At 42.0% G+C, this 20865-nt stretch overlaps 1 protein-coding gene across 1 annotated transcript in view; it reads left to right on the top strand.

Annotated features, from left to right (window-relative positions):
* The first annotated feature begins 3547 nt into the window (after window positions 1-3547).
* The window catches only part of LOC127451663 (sphingosine kinase 1-like), a 26480-nt gene continuing 9162 nt past the window's right edge, over window positions 3548-20865 (top strand). Inside the window, exons 1-2 of the mRNA XM_051716514.1 lie at window positions 3548-3964; window positions 15955-16104. Coding sequence (XP_051572474.1) covers window positions 3571-3964; window positions 15955-16104 — 544 coding nt within the window. The 5' untranslated portion in view covers window positions 3548-3570. The remainder of the gene's footprint in view (window positions 3965-15954; window positions 16105-20865) is intronic.

Raw genomic sequence — 20865 nt, 5'->3', positions numbered from 1 at the left:
AGATGTGTATGACATTCTTTCTTCTGCAGAACATAAATGAAGATTTATATAAGAATATCTCTGCTCTATAGGTCCTCACAATGCAAGTGAATGGTGACCAGAAATTTGAAGCTCCTAAAATTAGATAAAGTCAGCATACAAGTAATCCATATCCCTCCATTGGTTTAATAAATGTCTTCTGAAGTGATCCAGTTGGTGAGAACAGACCAAAACTCCATTTTCACTGTACATCTTGACGTCTCCTTGGCGATCATGATTTCAAGCTCGATTACACTTCCTAGTGCTTGACGCAGTGTACTCATGCTTGAAATCATGATCGCCAAGGAGACGTCAAGATATACAGTGAAAAAGGAGCTATATTTTTGTTTGTTCACACCCAAAACCAATTGGATTGCTTCAGAAGACATGGTTAAACCAATGGAGTCTTATGGATTACTTTTATGCTGACTTTATCACTTTTTTTGGAGCTTCAAAGGCCTGGTCACCATTCACTTGCATTGTATGGACCTACAGAGCTGAGATATTCTTCTAAAAATCTTCATTTGTGTTCTGCAGAAGAAAGAAAGTCATACACATCTGGGATGGCATGAGGGTGAGTAAATGATGAGAGAATTTTCATTTTTGAGTAAACTATTCCTTTAATAAGGAAGACTGGGGCTAGTTGTCACAGGGGCTGTAGGTTTTGAGTCAAAGGTCCAGTTACACTAATGTGCTTTTTCTTTAGCGGTGGTTTTGGATGTTGGTTTAACTAGTTCAAAACGCCCTTTAATAAGAATAGTTTATATGAATTCTATCCTGCACACTAAAATGACATCATATGTTTGTAATAAATGTTGTGTAAACAAGTGAACACAATAAAGACACACTGGCATACATTCACTTTAAAATGAAGGTAGATTTTAACAGTGTTCACAGGACAAGATAGTTCATAAATGTCAGGTCGGGGCAAGTTGTTACATTGATATAAAACACAAACAGACTCATTTTTGTTTGTTGCTGTTTACATATTCTAATTTTGTGACCAGGCTCCCCTAGGGGTTTTCAATCTGGGGTCCTGGGACCCCCAGGTGGCCGCAAGGGGGTGCTAGAGGGTCCACAAAAAATATATCAGGACAAAAAGTGTATAAAATGTCAAAAAAAAAAAAAAAAGAGAGAGAAAAAAATAAAGTTAATTCTGCTTTCTGAAGACTAGTTGGAAATCATGTGATTACTTGTGATTATTCTATCAACAGCCCTGATTTTAAACAGCAAGAAATAAAAACATAACTGCATATAGTTTTGTGTAAAATACATCTAACATTCCTGTAATAGTGCAGAAAATATATGTTGTCAACTAAATGCAAAGTAAATGTTTTCCAGATATTTTAATAAGTTCTTTTGGCTTTAGTACAATAATAATAAAAACAGCAATTATTTAATTTAATGACATGTTATCTTTATAAAATCATGCTCACAATTATTCTCACACATTATAAATGAGTATACATAATCATAAATAGTATATACTGTATATGTAGCTGGTTTGTATTTCAGAAAGGGTTCCCTCACTAAGAGATCATCATATTTGGGGAAGTTTGAAACCCCTGTCCTTACTTGACTATAACAACATTTACCACGGTATTACAATGTTTTGTTTTGTTTTTCCGGACATGTACCATGGTAATACCAGGCTTTTTGGACATTGTACCAAAATCAAACTATTATTACCATTTTAGACGATGGAAAAACGATCCAAGGGATCTTGTTTGCTTTTTTAGACATAGTAAATCCATATTTTTTAAGAATGTACCATGGTATTAACTTTTAGACCAGGCTTTTTTTATTATTATTATTGTGTCCAAAGACCCCGAAATACGATGATCTCCTCACGAGAGACCCCCTTTCTGAAACATAAAGAAACCAGGGTCATTTCTGAGCGTGAGGGGGCCCTTGGAGCCCACCCTCCTGATAGAGGCCCACCCAAGATATAAATATTTATATTCATATTTAAAAAAATATTAATATATGAACTTAAAATTAGAATATAGTAATGACATAAAATGCAAAAAAAAAAAAAAAAAAAAAAATACAATAAATTACAAATTTATTACTATATAAATTAACAATAAATGACTATAAATAACATTAAATAACAATTAGGGCTGTCAATAAAATAATCACAATTAATCACATGATTTCTGACCAGTCTTCAGAAAGCAAAATTAAACTGTAATAATGCCAAATTTGGTGACATTTTTTTACACTTATTTCACTGATATTTTTCATGGACCCCCTAGCACCCCTTTGCTGCCCCCTGCTGGCCCCGGGCCCCAGTTTAAATGTACCATCACTGTACCAAGGTCAGTAGCGGTTTTAACCACCGCGCAATTGCATGGGGCCCACCCCCGTAGGAAAGCTCTGCAAAAATCGCTTGAGGGGTGACATGTTGTTCTGGGTACATGCACAAATACGCTGTTGTCAGCACTCTTAGAGCAGGTCACGTTAGAGTGTCTCGTTTTTAGACACTGTGTCAAGTTAATAAGAACTTCAGGTTTTCCACACCTGGAGTCGCGAGTTTGAATCCAGGGCGTGCTGAGTGACTCCAGCCAGGTCTCCTAAGCAACCAAATTGGCCCGGTTGCTAGGGAGGGTAGAGTCACATGGGGTAACCTCCTCGTGGTCGCTATAATGTGGTTCGCGTGGTAAGTTGTGCGTGGACGCCGCGGAGAATAGCGTGAAGCCTCCACACGCACTAGGTCTCCACGGTAACGCGCTCAACAAGCCACGTGATAAGATGCGCGGATTGACGGTCTCAGACGCGGAGGCAACTGAGATTCGTCCTCCGCCACCCGGAATTGAGGCGAGTCACTACGCCACCACGAGGACTTAGAGCGCATAAAATACAGCCTTTTTCAACATGATGAACAATACACTGCAGCATTAGAATATAAGCTCCAGGTGAAAGTAAATAAGAAATATATTACTATTGTATCCAACAAATCATCAAAGTAATAATAATAATAATACTGTATCATATTATAACGACAAACAGCACAACAATAAATAATTGGCGGGATATAATAATAATAATAATAAATAAAAACTGAATTGCAAAATGTTATTGAGTAGGTTTTGCACACCCTGTTCATTAAAATTAAAAATAAAAAAATAAAATAAAAAAAAGTATATATATATATGTAAATATGGAACTGGAAAACATGCATTAATTATCTTGAACTATATTTAAGTTTCTTTAAACATTTTGAATGTACTTTGTTACAACGGCTGATAGGATGAATTTAAAATGATGATTTAAAATCTATTTGATGTAAAAAGCATTGGGGCCCCGGGTTGGTCTCTTGCTTGGGGCCTCAGAAATCATAAACCCGCCCCTGAGCATGATGGGACCAGACTCTTTGTCTCGGTTATTTCAATGTCATGCCGCTCTGCTGTCACTAGGGAGAGACCTTTCAACTCTCTCTCTCTCTTTCATCTGTTTAAAGGGCGTCCCGCGGCAGCTCGCACACTCACTGCAGCACCGTCCCGTCACGGGATGGATGAACCGGACGCGTCGCGTCATAATGGGCCGCTCATGCACGGGCTCTTCACGGACGCGGAGACCGGACGAGTCACATACGCGCTGAGTCTGTCGGACAGCTGCCTGACGGTCCAGAGGATCACCTCTCCCGCTTCATCATCCCGGGACACTGAGCGTCTGGACTTGCGTGACTGCCTTGGGAGCCGCGCGCACCGCGGAGAGGACCACAGCGCGTACCTGTGCGCGTATTTCTACCCGTACCGGCGCCGGTGGATGGGTTGGGGTCCGGTCCGGCAGAGAGAGGAGCGGCGCTTTCGCCTCGCGCTCGACGCGAATGATGATAACGATGATGATGATGATGATGTGCGCGACTCGAACCTGCGCGAGGCGGAGCGGTGGGCGCGCGCCTTCCAAAATAACAGCGCGCGTTGCACCGGACACACACACGGTGAGAGACAAACTTATTCAAGAATCAAAAACATTCAAGCTCAAACTAAAATTTGGTAACACTATATTATAACTTCTATGAATATCACTACAATATTTAGTACAAAACTAAAGTACCCTACCATGTGCCACGGGAATACCAGTGGCGGTACTAGGGGGCATTTTATTTGGTCTTTGGTGGGCATTTTCACCTGTAACGTGTTTCTGACTGTTTGTCAAGGTGGAAATGTTTAAGCATCTACAGTATTTAAATCACATTCCTGATGAGAACTATTTTGACCTGCTAGATGACACTCACCGGTTGTACTTCTAAAGATCAAGTATTTCGGCACGGGACCCTGAATTGCCTGTTTCTGATGTCATATAGGGGTATGAGTGCTGCGGGCACAGCATGGCATTTACAACTCACTGGCTCAGTCATACTGCATTCATATGTGTAATTTATGAGCTTGATCCACAGCAGAAGTTAATACACTATTTAACACAGTACATTCATTTTCATTTAGTTTTTCCTGTATGTGACAGAACTGTCAGATGCCCTTTTTTATTGTCAGATGATCTCTGTATTGGGAAGGAGCTTTCATTAATCTGTCTGCTTTGTTAATTTGATGACAGTAAAATCTGATTTACCCGTCTTTTGAAAAGCTGAGATGCATTAAGACCCCTTACCGTATTAAACTTCAGTGTGTAACTTGTTCTGCAATGTTTAAGCTACTTGTTGGGGAGAAGAGTGCTGTTACTTAACTACGTTTTTAGATTTATGGCAAGAAATCCCATAGACTTACATTGAAAGAGGGACCCGAGTTGTTTTTAGAGACAGAATGTCATAGAGAACTGAGGGTGGACTCTTGATTTTGGCCAGTAAACAAGAACTCCCTAGCAACCACCCAGAACACCCTAGCAACTGCCCAAAACACCCTACCAGCCACCCTGAACACCCTAGCAACTGCCCAAAACACCCTACCAATCACCAAGAACACCCTAGCAACCACCCACAACACCCTAGCAACTGCCCAAAACACCCTACCAACCACCCAGAACAACCTAGCAACTGCTCAGAACACCTTAGCAACCACCCAGAATATCTTAGCAGCCACACAGAACACCCTAGCAACTGCACAAAACACCCTACCAACCACCCAGAACACCCTAGTAACCACCCACAGTACCTTAGCAACCACCCAGAATATCTTACCAGCCACACAGAAGCAATGGCACAGAACACCAAGAACACCATAGATACCGCACAGAACTCCTAGCAATCACCCACAACACCCTAGAAACCGCCCTGAATACACAAGCAACCACCCAGAGCACCCTAGCAACTGCCCAGAATACCTTAACAACCACTCAGAACACCTAGCAATTGCCTAGAACACCCTAGCAACCACACAGAACACCCTTTAAACCACCTAAACACCCTAGAAACCACACAGAACACCCTAGCAACCATCCACAATGCCCTAGCAACTGCCCAAAACACCCTAGCAACCACCCAGAACACCCTAGTACCCTCCCTCAACACCTTAGCAACCACCCAGAACAACTTAGCAACCACCATGAACACCATAGCAAATGCCCAGAACACCTAGCAATCACCCACAACACCCTAGAAACTGCCCTGAATACACAAGAAACCACCCAGAGCACCCTAGCAACCACCCAGAACACCTAGCAACCACCCAGAACAACTTAGCAACCATAAACAACACCATAGCAACTGCCCAGAACTTCTAGCAATCACCCACAACACCTAAGAAACCACCCTGAATACACGAGCAACCACCTAGAGCACCCTAGCAACTGCCCATAACACCTTAGCAACCACCCAGAACACCTAGCAATTGCCCAGAACAACTATGTAACCACTAAGAACACCATAGCAACCACCCAGAACACCTAGCAACCACCCACAACACCCTAGAAACTACCCTGAATACACTAGCAACCACCCAGAGCACCCTTGCCACTGCCCAGGACAACTTAGCAACCACCCAGAACACCTAGCAACCACCTCTAACACCCTAGAAACCACCCTGAATACACGATTAACCACCAAGAGCACCTTAGCAACTGCCCACTACACCCAAGCAACCATCCAGAAACACCCTAGCAAATGTCCAAAAACACCTAGGAACCACATAGGGCACCCTATCAATGGCCCAGAACACCCTAGTAACCCCCCACAACATCTAAGCAACCACCCAAAACACCTCAGCAACCACCCACAACACCCAACTGAATATGTTTCACTCTGAAATATGCCACATTACGGAAGTAAAATGTGTTGCAAATGCTGCTTCATGTTGACTTTAAAGATTCAGCACTTCATGGTAAAATCACCAATATCCTGTTTATCTGAATTTTATAGATCCATTAAATATAATTTCCATAGACTACTGTCTGTGTTGTGGTTTCTCTCCAAATGAACCTAGAAGCAAAATTAAAAAGAGGTCTTAAACCCCTTTTATAAAAGAGTGTTATAATGTGCACTGTGAGGCATGCTTTAGGAAATGTATGCTAAATTAGATGCAGTTATTCCAGAAGTGGATCAGAGTTCATCCTGCTGGTGCAGTGCAAAGACTGGCTACTCGTCTACTCTGAATTGAGACGTCTCTGCTCGGCAACGCGTTCCCATGAGGTAGTGTGTATTTCTGTGTGTGTGTGTGTGTGTGTGTAAGTGTGTCTTTCTCTGTCAAAATACGAAAATACCCTCAGGGTGAAAACATGTCTTAGAGAGTCACATTTTACCTCAAAATCTTTCTGTTGATATAAGAGTGAAACGTGACCTGGATGTGTTCTTGACAGGAGTGTGTGTGAGTGTGGATCTATCGTATCATTCTCAGTCAGAATGCTGAAAGACCCTCTAGTGTTTCATCTCCGATGGCTATGGTGGCCTTTGACACTTGACCTCTCTCTTTGTGTCTTGATCCTGTCAGGTCGCATCTGATTACAATCCCAGAAGCCTCACGGCCTGACATGTTCTCTGTTTACTGTGGCGTCTGGCTGTACTCTAAAACAGTGTTGTGTTATTGTGTGTCTAATATAATGCTGTAAATCAGGATTAATATTTTCATATAGATATGACATGCTGACAGATTGCTTCGATGCAGCTTAAGATTGTATTAAACACACAAACACATGCTTATACTCACTGATGACACATGCATCTAATCCAGCTGATCGCTTAATTACATCCCATTCACTTAATTATTATTCAAATATTCATTTCATGAACAAGCTGTGGTTTCCATTTCTCCTGTTTTGAGGCTTTAATTTGTGATTGATTATGTTTGTTATGTGTTTAACGTCAGTAATATAGCCAATGATCCATTACTAATATTCTGAGTTTCTGCTCAAACACACACACATATTACTGACGGTCAAATCATTAGTGCTTTTTGATGAGTCAGGCATCTCTGTTATAATCGCTCATAAGTATTAAACTAGAACAACCTAACAATCACCTACTGTAGCAACCACCTATTAATGCCATAGCAACCACCCAGAACACCCTAGTAACCACCCAGAGCATCCTAACAACCACCTAACAACCCCAAAACAACCTAGTAATCCCCAGAACACCCTAACAGTCACCTAACCACCACTCTGAACACCCTAGCAACCAACTAGCAATGCCATAGCAACCAATCATAAGAAGCTAACATCCACCTAGCAATGCCCCATCAACCATCCAGAACAACCAAGCAACCACCTAACAACCCCAAGAATAACCTAGTAATCACCCAGAAAACTCTAGAAACCACATAGCAATGCCCTTGCAACCAACTACAATGGTGTTGTACACACCTAAGAACACCCTAGTAATCACACAGAACACCCTAGAAACCACCTAGAAATGCCCTAGCAACCACCCATAAAAACCCTAGCAAACACCTAACAACCCCATGAACACTCTAGTAATCACCCACAACACCCTAGCAACCAATAAGCAACCACCCAGTACATCCTAGAAACCAACTATAAACAGCATTGTAACCACCTGACAACCCTAGAAACAACCTAGAAATGCCAGAGAAACCACAGAGAACTCCCAAGCAACCACCCAAGAACCCCAAGAATAACCCTAGTAATCATCCACAACACCCTAGCAACCCCATAAACAATGTAGTAATCCTCCAGAACTCCCTAACAATAACAAAGCAACCACATAGAACACCCTAGCAACCGCTTAATGTAACAATCGCAAACCACCTGGAACATCCTAGCATCCACTTAAGAACCCCAAGAATACCCTAGTAATCATCCAGAACATCATAGTAACCACCCAAAACATCATAACAACCATATAACAACCCTATGAACACGGTAGTAATCACCCACAACTCCCAAGCAACCAGTAAGAAACAACCATTAGTAACCACCCAGAACACATTAGCAACCACGCACTGAAATTCTAGTAGCCCCCCAGAACAACCTAGCAACCACCTATAACCACCTAAGGAGGTTCGTTGGAGTTTCTGGTTCCCCCCTAGCTTTTTGAGTTATTAATAATAAATGAGTTAATTGATGACTTACAGTAAAAGTATAGAGCTACAAAATTAATATAGATTGCATAACTCAGATCATTTATTCTTGAGGGAGAATATTGAGACTTTTGATTGCAGACTTTGGTGTCTTGGTAAATCTTAGCACAGTTTGAGACATTGTTGAGATTTCTTCTGAAACTCTTGAGGAGACGTGTGTGAGATTACTGGGGTCTCAGGAGAAACATCTGAGAAGCAGGAGACTTTAACAAAGTCCCTATTTGCTCTCCATTTAATCTCATTGCTGTCTAGGAGAAACAACTGAGATATTAGAGATTTAATTTGTGATTTTTTTCTTTCATACGTGTACCTCTCCTGCATAAAAGTGATACCAGAAGGCGTAATTTCACAATAAATGTTTTGTATTTTATTCTGCATTAAAGACAAGGTCAAACAAAGAATGGATGTATTTCTTCATCTGTCAATAACTCCGGAGAGGCTTTTGGACACTTGGAGACATTTTTGGACACAAGGATAAATTATATTTGTATGCTATAATTTTTGATTGCTTTGTCGTATCAACACAAAAATTATACTCAGTAACAGGTGACATAATTGGGAACAAAACAAAAGCGTTTTTTCAGAGCTACCTTATTCATAACCCAAGATATATAATGTCAAATTAGAAAAATAAGAAAACAGCTTAATTTTTGGCTCAAGTGTTTTTGTGATTTTTCAGCAGTTTCTTAGGCTGAGAATCTTATCATTTAAAATGATACTGTGATGAGGAGGAGGGCGTGGCCAGGCCGTAACGATGGACGCCCGGTGCTGAATCAGCCCAATCACCCGAGAGAGGGATAAAGAGGAGCCAGGGACACCAGTTCGAGAGAGAGAGAGACGCACAAAGTTGTGTGTGCGTCAGTTTTATGTTATGTTTAAGTTCCTTTGTGTTATTAAACGTTTACGTTGACTGCTCAGCCAGTTCCTGCCTCCTCCTTGCCCATCTTGTGAACCCGTTACATTGGTGCCAAAACCCGGGAGGGAGAAGGGATGTGTTGTCGAAGAGCCCTCGCTGCTGATGGAGGGTCGCGACACTGAGGGGGTATGGTGCTGTGGTACTGGAGCGGTTCGCCAGAAGGCGGATGATCCTGCTGCCATGCGCCAGGAGACGAAAGAGCCACTGCCGTCCGCCAGGAAGCGGAGGAGCTGCTGCTGGCCACCAGGGTACGGAGGAGCCGCTGACATCTGCTGGGAGGTGGAGGATCCTGCTGCCGTCCACCAGGGGGCAGTGGAGCCGCTGCCAGCCGCCAGGGGGCAGTGGAGCCGCTGCCAGCCGCCAAGGGGCAGAGGAGCCGCTGCCGACCACCAGGGGGCAGAGGAGCTGCTGACATCCGCCGGGAGGCGGAGGATCCTGTGCCATCGCCCAGCGTCACGGAGGACCGCTGCACAGCTGACTGAGGACCAGTTGACAGCGTGTTTGGGGACTGGCGAGCCAGGTTTTCTGTCTCTCTTCTCTCTCTCCCTCAGTCTCTCCCGCTTGCTCTTTCCCTCTCTCCTCATCCTACTCAGATTTCCAGGAGGCGGGGAAGACCGGCCGGTGGAAGGACAGCCGAAAGGGCAACACCTCCCCTCCAGGAAGGGGGGGGGGTGAGTAAGTCAGGCCGGAGGTTTCCCCGACATGAATCAGGCATTGGGGGTATGTGATGAGGAGGAGGACAAGGACGGGCCATAACAATGGACGCCCAGCGCTGAATCAGCCCAATCAACCGAGAGAGGGATAAAGAGGAGCCGGGGACGCCAGTTCGAGAGAGAGCGAGACACACACACAAAGTGTGTGTGTGTGTGCGTCAGTGCGTCAATCTTTAAAAACACCTTCAGAGCTTAAAGGGTTAAATCAATAAAACAGACAGCTTAACGCTTAGCGGTAGTGTCATAAAAAGCAAACGTGTGATGAAAAACACAACCATGTCATTTTGTGGTGCTTCTATGACACTTTCAGCTCAAGTGTCAACTCGTGTGCTCCTCAGGCTTTGTACCCTAACCCTAACAGAACCTAACCCTGCCTTTACAACACAAGTGCAATGCTCTATCAGTTGAGCTACATTTCATCAGACTTAAACAAGCTTGTAAATGTAGTTGATTATGTAATGCAAGCATTATAGTGAAAGTGTTTAGAAAAGGGTGAAAAGTAAGTGTTTATGAACTGACAATCTACCGTTTTTCTCGTGATTTGTGTGAATATAATTTTTTAGCTATATCGCCCAGTGCTATGTAGAGGTGAATGTCTTTGCACGGTTATTATTGTTGCTCTTTAGTGCTTGGCAGTGTTTTACCGAGCGTAAGATTTAATGTTGAATTGTCTGAAGTTTAATTTCAAGGCTGTGTAGTTCCAAGTAATGACACTTTGAAAGAGCGCTAGAGTGCTAATTAGAGTTTGTTAGTGTAAATCTTCATGTGTGAAGCTGTTTAACGCATTTTAATCCGTCTCATTCTGAGATCGGTGATAATGATCGCTGTGGGTGTTTATTCAGTCTCAGAAACTCAGAGAATGTATGTGTGTGTGTGGATGTGTGAATGAGTGAATCCTCATCCTGGTGTGTGTTTTGCTGTGCCAGAGAACTGTTGTGTGTCGGCGGATGAGAACAGGGTTTATTTGCGATGCCAGCTTCTCTCTGAAAGGTGGCATTCATCAGTGTGTGTGCGCTGGCTGGGCACAGCACCCTCAGGAGCTAATTACAGCCCTGTCTGTCCCAATGGGGGATTCTGGGAGGTGACAGAACCGTTTGCTACTCGTTGTTTAAAGATTAAATCCACAGGAAGTGACCTGAGATCATTTACTCAAGCAGTAAGCAGCCCCAAATGGAATCAGTGGCTTTTTCTTGAATATTTTGCGTTTATTTTGGGGGGAAATCTTTGTAATGGAGCTGATTAATTCTGAGCTAATTTCCATGTGAGTTACCAGTAAGCCACAAAAGCCCATGATTTTACAATGGTTATGTTAAGCAGAGTTACTAAAACCCTTATAAAAGTAGTAAAATCAATGTTAACACAATACAATTTTAGTGGCTTATTGCTTTTATAAAAAGACGGTAACAATAATATGATAAAAGACACCAATGTTCAATAACTAACTACTAGGGCTGTCGATTTAACATATAAAAAATAACACGTTAAAAAATGAACATAATTAATCATGTCTTTGGACCATAGAATATTCCTACCATCGGAGCAATTCAAGCTTGAAAAACCACCTGTTTTCAGCAGGGGGCAGTAAGCAAAACTCCAAATATAATTAATTAGAGAAAAAATTAATTGGGACAAATTCGATTAATTAATCGGCATCTAATGTAATTTTTCGATTAACAATTTTAAGCAATTGACAGCCCTAGTAATTACATTTATTATTAATAATAATCACAATAAACCAAATATAGTTGGTAAAATAAAATTATTTTGCCAAGTAAAATATAATTTAGAATATGATGTATATATTTATAATACTTTATATACATTTATAATAAATATATTATATTTTTAATTATTTAAATATTACTATTTAATCATATATTTAATTATTGTTATTTCGAGGGCTTTCTTGTCAAATATTTAAACATAAAATTAATTGCAATTAATCAGCATCTCATGTTACTAATTTGATTAAAAATGTTATTCAATTGACAGCCCTACTAATTACATTTATGATTAATAATAATTACAATAAACAATTATTTCGCCAAGTAATATAGTTCATCAGCCTAATTAGACTGTTGCCAAGCAAATATGGATCATCCAATCAGATTTCAGAGTCAGAACTATCTGCTTATTATGAACTTTTTGAAATTTGTCACTAACTGACTTTAAGTTTTAGATGGATCTTATCACTTGTTTTAGGGGTACAAACTGTTGTCAAATCTGCATGACTTTCATTTCACAGTCCAATCCCAAATTCATTCAGTTCAGTTCAGTTCGAGTTACATATCAAGATATCAGATGCCCCATTGTGGTGTTAAGACACACTGATGTTTGCCAGGTGATTCAGAAAGATGGCCATTTATTTTGTGAACAGTTCTACACATAAATGTTTATAATAGGAACATTGGCCACTTTAACATGCATACTCATAATGCGATTATGATGCAATTAAGGCAATACTGCAATTAGGCAGTAGCTCAAACAGAACACAGTGATTATGATATTCCAATTATGCTAATAATCAGATTAATGATAATCACAGTAAAATATGTGGAGTACTCCTATTTTAATCGCTTTATACTGGCATGTAAACGCTTTAATCATATTTATTCCACTCTGATCAAAGTGCCCCTGCATGCGCTTTAAGTCCTCGTGGTGGCGTAGTGACTCGCCTCAATCCGGGTGGTGGAGGACGAATCTCAGTTGCCTCCGCTTCTGAGATCGTCAATCCGCGCATCTTATCACGTGGCTTGTTGAGTGCGTTACCGTGGAGACGTAGCTCGTGTGGAGGCTTCACGCCATTCTCCGCGGCATCTGCGCACCACATTATACCACATTATAGTGACCACGAGGAGGTTACCTCATGTGACTCTACCCTCCCTAGCAACCGGGCCATTTTGGTTGCTTAGGAGACCTGGCTGGAGTCACTCAGCACACCCTAGATTTGAACTCACGACTCCAGGGGTGGTAGTCAGCGTCAATACTCGCTGAGATACCCAGACCCCCAGTAGGTCAGTCTTTAAATGTTTATTGTTATTGTTAATGAGCTGCAGATGTTACACTTTAACCAATATATTTAAAGTTTATTGCAAAATATTCAGACATTTACAAATGGGAGAGCGACTCGACTGCATCATTCATGGGAGTGTGCGGTCACTGCAAAGCTCTTTTGCTGCACTTTGCTTGCTGTGATTCTCTGATTGGTGGAGCTCTCTCTTCAGGATTATGGGTAGTGTAGTTCTTCACATTTTTTTAAAAATGAAGTTGAAATAATGTGGACTGATGTTTTCAACAGAAGCAGATACGATCGATTAACAACCTCAGAGATCACAGTAGGTCTGTCTTTAAATGTTTATAAGTTATTGTTAATGATCAGTTTCCCTATAGAGAAAATAAATAGGATTTTTACTTCTTGAACCAGACTGTTGCACTCTGTTGTACTATTCTGACTATTCCTGTACATAGTAGTGTGTTGTAAGCAAGTAAATGATAAATAACCAAACCTGATCATGAATCATTGGTGCTCTGCTATTGAGTAAACATCACATTAATGAATGGAGCTTCATAATGTTTGCCTTTTGTCAAAGTTAATAAAAGCTGTCGTCTTTCCTCCGGAAGAGGAGGTGAGGTGTTGTCCTCTCTTGGTGTTTCTCAATCCTAAAATAGCATCGTCGCTCCATTCTGTCAATTCTGTTGCAGTCATAATCCATGATGGGTTTACCCACTGGGTGTTAAAGATCTCACCTGTCATCTAGAACAGTCGTGTCCCACGCGTAAACCGCTCTCTGGTTAACAAGTCCTTCCTGCTGAACCAGATCACTCATGTACCCGTCCCTCGAGAAACTAAGACCAAATGCTGCTGTAAAATAAAACCTGTCAGCTTAATGCACGTACCTCAAAATACAAACTCTTTAACATCCGTTTGTGTTTCTTGTGTGTAAACTTTAGCGCTGCATCCTGAGGCAATGGGTCTTTTTCTTGCGGTGTTTGTGAAACAGAAAACCTCTTAAAGAGATGTAAAATTATGTTTTCAACACCCAATTAAAACCTCTCGCTGCACAGATGTCAAAACGGAAGATTATAAAATGAGTTTGGACGACATAATCTGTTCTGTTGGACTTCAGAGAGACCAGATTGACTTTTCCTGACCAGAGTCCAAAATTAACACTCACCAAGTGCCTTCAGTTGGCTATAACTTTAATACATAACACATGTTTACAGTCAACATGAAATCAATATTGACCCTATTTACTTTCTTTATACTTCATATTCCTGTTCTTATGGTGCACAATTTGTTGGTGGCCATTATTACAAAATGCTTCTTTCTTGAAAGACATTTTTATTTTTTGGCTGACGTCACAAATTATTAAACGAGAATTATTCATGTTTTTGAGACTTTACAGACATTACATCAGAAATTTGCATAATTAATTCTGATTCAAAGTAATGTCCAGCATCATCCAATCACTGTCAACCATGTTAAAATAAAATGATACATTATAAATTCTGAATCTATGTACTGATTATCATTGTCACATGTCTGTCAAACATGTTGAGTGATCCAAACATCATCTGCAGCCTGAAACTGAACTTTTGATCAGATTTTAGGAGTGAATGCACTTAACTGCATAGAGAGCTATAGGATGCTCCCTTGCTCCCTATTTAGTGAATGACTTAACCTCCAGTGTGCTGTCTGTCTGCACTGGTCTCAGAACAGTTTGAAATGCACCTTATTTTCATCCTAACTCCATATAAAGCCTCTGAAAGACACATGTTTCAGCTTTTGCTGAAGTACACATTAGTGTGCATAGTGTTTAACAGCGTGGCGTTTCGCGATAAATCGCTCAAATGTAAAAATTTCATATCGGATGAATCTAGAGACTCTAATCTTTTGACTCAAACAGGTTTCAATGTAAAAACTTAATCAGGTTTCTTACCAGATGTAGATTTGTTGGCGTTTCTCCCAAAGACAAACTCCGCTGTGATCAGCACCATGTTGTTTGGTCACATGACTCTGTACGTCGAAAGTTTAACCCTTTACTGACAGCACAGAGTCTCTTGAACTGAGATCAGTCCATTTAGATAAATGTAAATTATGTGTTGCATATAGCAAAGCCAAAATACAACATCCACGCACATGGACGCAGGGGCCGCATGAGGCTAAACCAAGTCCCACTATTCTTTTTAAATATCCCGTTTCTCTCGGAAATATGTACGATTATGGAAAATTGGTTAGGAACAGCGTTTTACATTGACATTTATCAACATGTAAAAACATGAGTGATATGAGATGACTTGAGTGATTAAAAGGCGTACAAACGTTTACTACAAAGAAAACGTCTGTAGCGACTCTTTCACAAATATACAATTACATGCTTAAAGATTTTTTCACTGGAACTTCATGTGGCAACACATATGCAGAATATACCTCACATTAAAGTCACCAAAACAAAAATATAAGTAACAAACAACTTCACTTTCCCCATGTACACACTGCAGTTAAATCCGGTGTCACTCCTATTCTCTGTTCTTAATCTCGTTCTGTTCACACAGTTAAATTATTTACACGAGTGAATAAGTCGTTATTACATCTACGGTCGCTTTCATCAAAAATAGCGAGACACCAAAACCATTTTGAGTTTTGAGAGTGACTCCTGTATTCTGTTCAAACACGGAACGATCATTTTGGGGATTCACTCCACATTTAAATACAGTATTAGTAATAATAATCATTTCAAGATGACACACGTTCTCAATTCTCACGTCATTGCTAGTTGTGGCAAATAATTAATTACCTGTCTCTCTCTCTCAGGTGTGTTGTTCTCTGAGATACGTCATTCATGTGGCATGATGGTATTGGTCAATCCTCAAAGTGGGCGGGGCCAAGCAATGGCTCTATACAACGGGCACGTTCAACGCATGCTAACCGAGGCAGATATACCTCATACACTCGTCATAACAGGTCTGTACAACACACACACACATACACACACCAGTGTGAGCACATTTCACAAATACCAGAGAGATCAGGCCGTTCACACACCCAATGAAATGACTCATTTAGTCCTTTAGATTAATTGCATGAGATTATGTGTTATTATGGCAGTAATAAATCATCTTCCTGCTGAAAAACAGCTTAAACCAGCCTTAACTGGTTTGCTGGTCTCCCAACCTAGCCTGTTTGCTGGGGTTTTGGGTCTTTACAGCTGGTCAGGTTGGGAAACCATCTGAAGACCATCTTAAACCAGCTAAGACCAGCAAACCATCTTAGGCTGGTTACAGCCTTTTTTAAAGCAGGGCTGATATTCGTCTGTTTCTCTTTTGACGCCTCAGTCATTCCAGAGTGAGTCTGTAACAGTCCGTGAAAACATGCATCTCTTTTCTTGTACATCAAGCGGGTACAAGCCAGAACTGCCTGAAAAGTTTGCTAAAACTCAAAACATCATGACATGTTAAAGATACAGTACATGATAAACATTCTGTTTTACTTGGAACTAAGTTACATTAAAGTGGTTAAATGGGTTGCGAATGCGTAGTTAACAGTATTTTACCTGAAAGAGAAAACACTATAGCACCCCTTGTGGAAATGCTGAGATTGCGATACACACACATGTAACGGTAGTCAGCTGGTATGTGATAGCTGTGCAGTATGTAAACCTCACTCCCCTGGCCTCAAGAGGTGCACTAGCGACTGTCGCTAGAGGCTGTAGCCTTTAACCTCCTTGTTAGTGCGCCCGCATCCATGCATGCTGGACTCATGTTCACAGTTCTGTTCTGTTTCAGTATGGAGCTTGTAGCCTCATGTATAAAACACACAATTAGTGACATATGATGAAAACAGCAGCAGAAGAGCTGTATATTACTACAACAGTAGAAGAGATGCTGACAGACTGACACAGAGAACATGAACTCTCAATAACCTCCTACACAAGAGAGAGAGAAAGATATGAGAGGGAGAGATATGAGAGAGAGAGGGAGAGATATGAGAGAGAGAGGGAGAGAGAGAGAAATGAGAGAGAGAGAGAGATGAGAGGGAGAGAAATGAGAGAGAGAGATGAGAGGGAGAGATATGAGAGAGAGAGGGAGGGAGAGAGAGAGAGAGTGATGAGAGAGAGGGAGAGAGAGAGAAATGAGAGGGAGAGAGAGAGATGAGAGAGAGAGAGATGAGAGGGAGAGAAATGAGAGAGGGAGAGACAGAGAGAGAAATGAGAGGGAGAGAGAGAGAGATATATGAGAGAGAGAGGGAGAGAGAGAGAAATGAGAGAGAGAGAGTGGTGAGAGAGAGATGAGAGAGGGAGAGAGAGAGAGATGAGAGAGAGAGTTATGAGAGAGAGATGAGAGGGAGAGAAATGAGAGAGAGAGATGAGAGGGAGAGATATGAGAGAGAGAGGGAGGGAGAGGGAGAGAGAGAGATGAGAGAGAGAGTGGTGAGAGAGAGAGAGTGGTGAGAGAGAGATGAGAGAGGGAGAGAGAGAGAGATGAGAGAGAGAGAGTGATGAGAGAGATGAGAGAGAGAGGGAGAGAGAGAGAGATGAGAGAGAGAGAGTGATGAGAGAGAGATGAGAGAGGGAGAGAGAGAGAGATGAGAGAGAGAGTGGTGAGAGAGAGATGAGAGAGAGAGTTATGGGAGAGAGATGAGAGGGAGAGAAATGAGAGAGAGAGATGAGAGGGAGAGTGATGAGAGAGAGGGAGAGAGAGAGAAATGAGAGGGAGAGAGAGAGATGAGAGAGAGATATGAGGGAGAGAGAGAGAGATGAGGGAGAGATGAGAGGGAGAGAAATGAGAGAGAGAGATGAGAGGGAGAGTGATGAGAGAGAGGGAGAGAGAGAGAAATGAGAGGGAGAGAGAGAGATGAGAGAGAGATATGAGGGAGAGAGAGAGAGATGAGGGAGAGAGAGAGAGATGAGAGAGAGATGAGAGGGAGAGAAATGAGAGAGAGAGAGAGAGATGAGAGAGAGAGAGTGATGAGAGAGAGAGATGAGAGAGAGAGGGAGAGAGAGAGAAATGAGAGAGAGAGAGATGAGAGGGAGAGATATGAGAGAGAGAGGGAGGGAGAGAGAGAGAGTGATGAGAGAGAGGGAGAGAGAGAGAAATGAGAGGGAGAGAGAGAGATGAGAGAGAGAGTGGTGAGAGAGAGATATGAGAGAGAGATGAGAGAGGGAGAGAGAGAGTTATGAAAGAGAGATGAGAGGGAGAGATGAGAGATGAGAGAGAGAGAGAGAGTGGTGAGAGAGAGAGATGAGAGAGAGAGAGAGTGATGAGAGAGAGTGATGAGAGAGAGATGAGAGAGAGAGGGAGAGAGAGAGAAATGAGAGAGAGAGTGATGAGAGAGAGAGAGAGAGAGTGGTGAGAGAGAGATGAGAGAGGGAGAGAGAGAGAGAGAGAGAGTTATGAGAGAGAGATGAGAGGGAGAGAAATGAGAGAGAGAGATGAGAGGGAGAGATATGAGAGAGAGAGGGAGAGAAATGAGAGAGAGAGATGAGAGGAGAGAGAGAGAGGGAGGGAGAGAGAGAGAGAGTGATGAGAGAGAGGGAGAGAGAGAGAAATGAGAGGGAGAGAGAGAGATGAGAGAGAGAGTGGTGAGAGAGATGAGAGAGAGATGAGAGGGAGAGAAATGAGAGAGAGAGAGTGATGAGAGAGAGAGATGAGAGAGAGAGGGAGAGAGAGAGAAATGAGAGAGAGAGAGTGATGAGAGAGAGAGAGAGATGAGAGGGAGAGATATGAGAGAGAGAGGGAGGGAGAGAGAGAGAGTGATGAGAGAGAGGGAGAGAGAGAGAGAGTGATGAGAGAGAGATATGAGAGAGGGAGAGAGAGAGAGATGAGAGAGAGATGAGAGGGAGAGAAATGAGAGAGAGAGAGAGAGATGAGAGAGAGAGAGAGTGATGAGAGAGAGAGATGAGAGAGAGAGGGAGAGAGAGAGAAATGAGAGAGAGAGAGTGATGAGAGAGAGAGAGAGATGAGAGGGAGAGATATGAGAGAGAGAGGGAGGGAGAGAGAGAGAGAGTGATGAGAGAGAGGGAGAGAGAGAGAAATGAGAGGGAGAGAGAGAGATGAGAGAGAGAGTGGTGAGAGAGAGATATGAGAGAGAGATGAGAGAGGGAGAGAGAGAGTTATGAAAGAGAGATGAGAGGGAGAGATGAGAGATGAGAGAGAGAGAGAGATATGAGAGAGAGATGAGAGAGGGAGAGAGAGAGATATGAGAGAGGGAGGGAGAGAGAGTTATGAGAGAGAGAGATATGAGAGAGGGAGGGAGAGAAATGAGAGAGGGAGAGACAGAGAGAGAGGGAGAGAGAGAGAGATGAGAGAGAGAGATGATGAGAGAGAGAGAGAGAGAGAGTGGTGAGAGAGAGAGAGAGAGAGTGATGAGAGAGAGAGGGAGAGAGAGAGAAATGAGAGGGAGAGAGAGAGAGAGATGAGAGAGAGAGAGAGAGGATGAGAGAGAGAGAGAGAGAGTGGTGAGAGAGAGATGAGAGAGAGATATGAGAGAGGGAGGGAGAGAGATATGAGAGAGGGAGGGAGAGAGATGAGAGGGAGAGACAGAGAGAGATGAGAGAGAGGGAGAGAGGGAGAGAGAGAGATGAGAGAGAGAGAGAGTGATGAGAGAGAGAGAGTGGTGAGAGAGAGAGAGAGATTGATGAGAGAGAGATGAGAGAGAGAGGGAGAGAGAGAGAAATGAGATGGAGAGAGAGAGATGAGAGAGAGAGTGATGAGAGAGAGTGGTGAGAGAGAGATGAGAGAGAGATATGAGAGAGAGATGAGAGAGGGAGAGAGAGAGAGATGAGAGAGAGAGTTATGAAAGAGAGATGAGAGAGAGAGTTATGAAAGAGAGATGAGAGGGAGAGAAATGAGAGAGAGGGAGGGAGAGAGAGATGAGAGAGAGAGAGAGTTTGTGAGATCACAGTAGAGATTACAGATGTGGTGTTGATGTATTCAGAAATATCAGACTGCTGGATGGCACTACTGACCAATCAGAATCAAGTATTCTGTGTAATTTATTATTGGTCAATCGCACCATCCGGCGGTCTGATATTTCTGTATAATAACTGCAGATCTGTGGACAAAGTGATATCAGACTGCTCATCCAGGTATTCCGAGTAATCTTTCCTACTTCTCGAATCTACAAGCAAGCCAATCACATAATTATTTGGTAAGTAGTCTTGTAATAAACTGGATAATGAGCAGTCAGAAGGTCATTATCGCTAGAATAATATTATCGCCTCTATTCTGCGTTGGGGTCCTTATTACCCTGTCAGGGTTTATTCTGTGATAACGACCATCTGACTGTACTTTATCTCTTAAAAAAATAACAATATATATATATATATTAAAGCTGTCGAAATTAACGTGTTAACGCACAAGTTTAATTTAAAATGTTTAACACGTTAATTTTTCTTTAACTCGATTAACACATTTTCCAATATGAAATTCGATTGTGACATTTTATTCAGCCCCGTGTGAGTGCTGAACACTGACTGGAATAGGGTACAACCTTTGTGATGTGTCCAGAGTCATTAAACTGACATACCACAAACACACACAACAGTGATTCCATGTCAATGATAAAGTGATGGAGAAAGAACCCTTTAGCCATACTTTTTGTGTTCAAAACAAACCCAGATGGGACTTATGATAAGCTGCATTTCCCCGACATTGCGTTTCTGTCTTACCGGACAATTCGGATGAAGTATTATTTATGTGCACAGTGCCAGCACTAAAAGCAAAT

Source organism: Myxocyprinus asiaticus, chromosome 14 (genome assembly GCF_019703515.2).
Source record: "Myxocyprinus asiaticus isolate MX2 ecotype Aquarium Trade chromosome 14, UBuf_Myxa_2, whole genome shotgun sequence".
In the NCBI taxonomy this organism is placed as follows: Eukaryota; Metazoa; Chordata; class Actinopteri; order Cypriniformes; family Catostomidae; genus Myxocyprinus; species Myxocyprinus asiaticus.
Note: the sequence above shows the minus strand (reverse complement) of the source record. Positions and strands in the feature narration are given on the sequence as shown.